Source organism: Egretta garzetta, unplaced genomic scaffold (genome assembly GCF_000687185.1).
Source record: "Egretta garzetta isolate BGI_Z169 unplaced genomic scaffold, ASM68718v1 scaffold207, whole genome shotgun sequence".
NCBI lineage: Eukaryota > Metazoa > Chordata > Aves > Pelecaniformes > Ardeidae > Egretta > Egretta garzetta.
The window spans coordinates 447,026-451,043 of record NW_009260185.1 but is presented as its reverse complement, the minus strand read 5'-3'; the positions used below and the strand labels follow the sequence as shown (position 1 = coordinate 451,043).

The 4,018-nt window shown below is 54.6% G+C and overlaps 1 protein-coding gene across 1 annotated transcript in view; it reads left to right on the top strand.

The window, feature by feature from the left end:
• EI24 (EI24 autophagy associated transmembrane protein) overlaps positions 1 to 4,018 on the top strand; it is a 6,328-nt gene that overhangs the window by 1,460 nt on the left and 850 nt on the right. Inside the window, exons 2-6 of the mRNA XM_035897492.1 lie at positions 767 to 912; positions 2,438 to 2,498; positions 3,016 to 3,082; positions 3,502 to 3,626; positions 3,806 to 3,925. Coding sequence (XP_035753385.1) covers positions 767 to 912; positions 2,438 to 2,498; positions 3,016 to 3,082; positions 3,502 to 3,626; positions 3,806 to 3,925 — 519 coding nt within the window. The remainder of the gene's footprint in view (positions 1 to 766; positions 913 to 2,437; positions 2,499 to 3,015; positions 3,083 to 3,501; positions 3,627 to 3,805; positions 3,926 to 4,018) is intronic.

Here is a 4,018-nt window from a genome sequence, read left to right as displayed (position 1 = left end):
CGTGTTTTGCTGTTTGGGATGCGCATTTGGCATCAAAATCTCTCCTCTTTGGTCACAAAGTCCATATACCCAACTGCTGCATGGGCCACCTGGGCAGCGACGCTGTCCTGGCTCATGCTAGCGTCCTTACGGTCTTTATTTTGAGGGGGAATTTTGATAATGGTGGCTACGATATGTTTTTGGAGCTGGAAATCGCTGCTGGTGGAGTACTAGGAGGTGGCATTAAGAGTCTCTTAAATGAAGCAGGTTCGCAGGGATGTGGCTGATGCGAGGATGTTTCTGGGACAAAGACAGATGCTTTTGTCCATAGAGGAGTAAGCATCAAGCTCATGCATACAGCCAGGCCACGAGGAGTTTGCACATCCCAAATATTTTGTATAATTCTATTTTATTGGCCTGAGAAATGCTGGCAAGGGGAGAAGGGCTTTCTGCCAGACAGAAGAAATGGGCTGCGAGAGATCTGGCTCGTTGGCTTTTGCCAGGGTTATAAATAGCAGAGATTGGATGAGAAATCACACCTTTCAAAAGAAAAAAATACCCCCGGACATTAAAGATGCTGGAACGCGTGGTGATTTAGGTCATGAGGCCGTGGGAAATAGTCGGTGTTACTGCTCCGAGCCTTGGCTGCAGCTGAGCCTGGTGCTGCCTTCCCCTGCTAGCCAGGGCACGAGGCCGGCCACGCTTGCGTCCCTTGCCCTAAGCGGGAGGGTTTTTTCGACGTCCGCGTCCCTGTGGGGCGGAGGGTGAGGGCCTCTCCTGTCCGCAGGGAATCAAGGACTCCATCTGGGGCATCTGCACCATCTCCAAGCTGGATGCCCGGATCCAGCAGAAAAGGGAAGAGCAGAGGCGAAGGAGAGCAAACAGCGCGCTGGCCCATCGGAGGTTTCACATGGAAGAGAAGAAGCAGGAGAAGTGAGTACGGGGCCTGACGAGCCGTAAATCGGGTAATTCTATCGAGGGCAGTGGCAGAGCGAGCCGCTCCGCCCGGAGCTCTGAGGCGCCCGATGAGTTGCAAAACCTCTGCAAGTCATAGTGATTTAGCAGTGCTTGTGCTGCTTTTTTTTTTTAATATCTGTCGTGTCGCAGTAGTCCGGCTAAACAGGAAGTTGGGGTGAGCGGGATTGAAGGAATAAAGCCGTTAGCGTTGCCCGCACTTGTGACCATCTCCATAAAAATCCCTGTCAGAGACCTGGGTGTCGGGGAAAGCGTGTCCATTTGCTAATGGTCCGTAAAGCCGATTGCACCGAGCCAATAAACAGGAAAAATGGGAGGCAAAACACCCTTTTTCCCCTCCGTGTGATGGAACTGGGACTGTTGCCGTGAGATATGTCAGACCTTTTACGTTGTTTGACAATTAAACGTATGCAGTTTGCTTGAAATAGTAAGAATAGAAGGTGTACAAGCTGAAAGAACGTGGATTTCTGGGTTCCTTTTCTTCCTGAATGCTCGTGCCACCTCTCAAAGGTACGCCCGCTAGTCACAGGATCAGGAAAGGAACGGCAGATCAGACCCAAAGCGTCTTTTTTTCCTCAGCCTCGCTGCGTTCTGCAGCCGTCTGCAAAGCGGCTGCATCCGCTGAGGCTGGAAATGCCGGAATTATATCCACGTGGGAGCATAACAGCATCTGTTCTTGTGTCTGACTCCCAAACTGCGCCGCGATGTTTCTCCGCTGCCCTAATTACAGTCGGGCCGGCGCTTAACGTGGTGACGTTAGGCCGGTAAATCGCTTTTCAACGTGTATTTACAAATTATTGCGGCTCGCTCAGTGGTTGTCTGACTTTATCTCACGGTGATGGAAAAGTCTCCCGTGATCCTGATCCCGGACCACAGAGGTTCCTGCACACGGGCTGCCCTTGAAGAATTAGGTATAATTGGGGGGGGGCGACTAAACAGTCGCATTTTGCTGGTTTTCCTGGTAACAAAGTCCCTTTGGTAGCAGAGGCTGACTGGAAAGGCGCTACCGAGTCCCACAGAGCTGCTTTTGCACGTCCTTGCGCACCCAAGCTGAAACACCAAGCTGAAACAGGCTCTTCCAAGGACAAAAAGCACCCAAAAAGCCCTAATTTTAGCATGGCCAGAGTTCTGAGGAGAGCAAAGCCCGAGGTCTCTCATAAAGGCTTAAAAATCTGGAAGAAAGCTTCGCTGTTCTTCCGTGTGGGTGCAGACACGGGGAATTAATGAAGGGTGAGAGCGCCTCCCCGAGGTGAATCTCCCCTAGAGCGTCCCCTGGCCGAAACCTGGCGCGAGTCCGTGCAGGGATTTCTTCCCGGATTCCCGTGTTCCCCTCAGCTCAGGTGCGTCGCTGGCGTTGAGCTGGTTCTCCACGACGTTCCTACAGTGTCCGAAACGCGGGAGGGAAGCGGTTGTCGCTTCCCAGGGGGTGTTTGTCCGGGCGCTGGCACCTTAACGCCGTGTCTCCCCCATCTCTCTCCCGCAGCGAGCCCCGGATAGTGAGCCGGATATTTCAGTGTTGTGCCTGGAATGGAGGCGTTTTCTGGGTAAGTGGATATTTTTCTTACTTTTTACCTTCAAAACCCCACTCCGGCCCATGTACGCTGTCAGGAATCGTCGTTCCTGCTAAATTCCCAGTCCCCACGCTGTATTTTAAGCAACCCGATACGGGATATCGGACCGGGGGCTCGCTTGGGAAACCCCCGCGTGAATCCTGAGCTGCTTTTCCAAGTCTTGGAGCCTGCTTTTCGCCCAAATATTCAACTCCTGCTCCGTTGCGGCTGTACCGAGTGGAATATTGATGATCCTAAAGACGTTTCCTCGGCTCTGACCTCACCACAGCTGTTCCACCGGGCTCATCCGTAACGGACCGGCCCCTTGGCAGCCTGATAAATCACCGGCTTCGTTTTTCCCGGTAGACTGTGGCCGGGTATGAGTAATCGGCGTGGAAATATTAAAAGGGAAAGTGCTGGATGATGGATTTGGGGCTGGTTAAGCCCAGATCCTTGGGTCTCTGCGCTGGTGGGTCCGCGGCCCCTCACCCTTCTCCCTTCTCCCCCCTAGCTTAGCCTCTTCCTGTTCTACCGCGTCTTTATACCCGTGCTCCAGTCGGTCACGGCACAGATCATCGGTGAGTACCTTTCCTGGCTTTGTGCATTACGGATTGGGGAGGGGGCGTCCCCCTTTTTTGGGGTTTTCCTTTGTCCCATCGGGCTGTTCCTCACGCTGCTGTCTCCTTGCCTGGTTTTTTCCCCCGTGCTAATTGAGGCCGTCGCTAATTGTTTAGTAGAAGAGCGGAGAGACGGGTGACCCCGCGAGCGCGTGTTGGGGATTCAGCTCCTGGGTTTTCCTGCTCGTATCGGGATTTTCGGGATATTTTTATGAGTAAATAAAAAGCAAGCGGGTGGGAACGTTCCTTTAACGAGCAAAGGTTTGGGCTTGAGGATTTCTCCTTGTCCTCGAGCGCTGGGCTCGAGAGAAATCCCCCCCAGGAGACGGAGCTTCCCGCCCCGATTCCTCACGTCCTTCTCGTCCGTCTGTCCGTCCAAGGCGACCCTGCCCTGCACGGCGATGTCTGGTCCTGGCTGGAGTTCCTCCTCACCTCCATTTTCAGCGCGCTCTGGGTGCTGCCCCTCTTCGTGCTCAGCAAGGTGGTCAACGCCATCTGGTTTCAGGTAGGCGTGGGGGAGCCCGGGCCCCGCACCCCGGGGACGTGACCCCCTCCCAAATACGCGCTCCGGCGGGCGGGAGCGCCTCGGTGACACCGTGTCCCCCCCCTCTTGCACTCCCTTTCCCTGAACCCCCCCTTCCCTGTTTGGAATTTCACTTCCCTCCGGCCCCTTTTTCCCCGCAGGACATCGCGGATCTGGCGTTCGAGGTTTCGGGCAGAAAGCCTCACCCCTTCCCCAGCGTCAGTAAAATCATCGCCGACATGTTGTTTAACCTCCTGTTGCAGGCGCTCTTCCTCATCCAGGTGAGATCCCCCCCCAAAAAACACACACCCACCCCCCGCCCCGGTCCTCTCCCGCGAATCCAAAGTGCCCCTCGCCTGCTCTTTCCTTTTTTT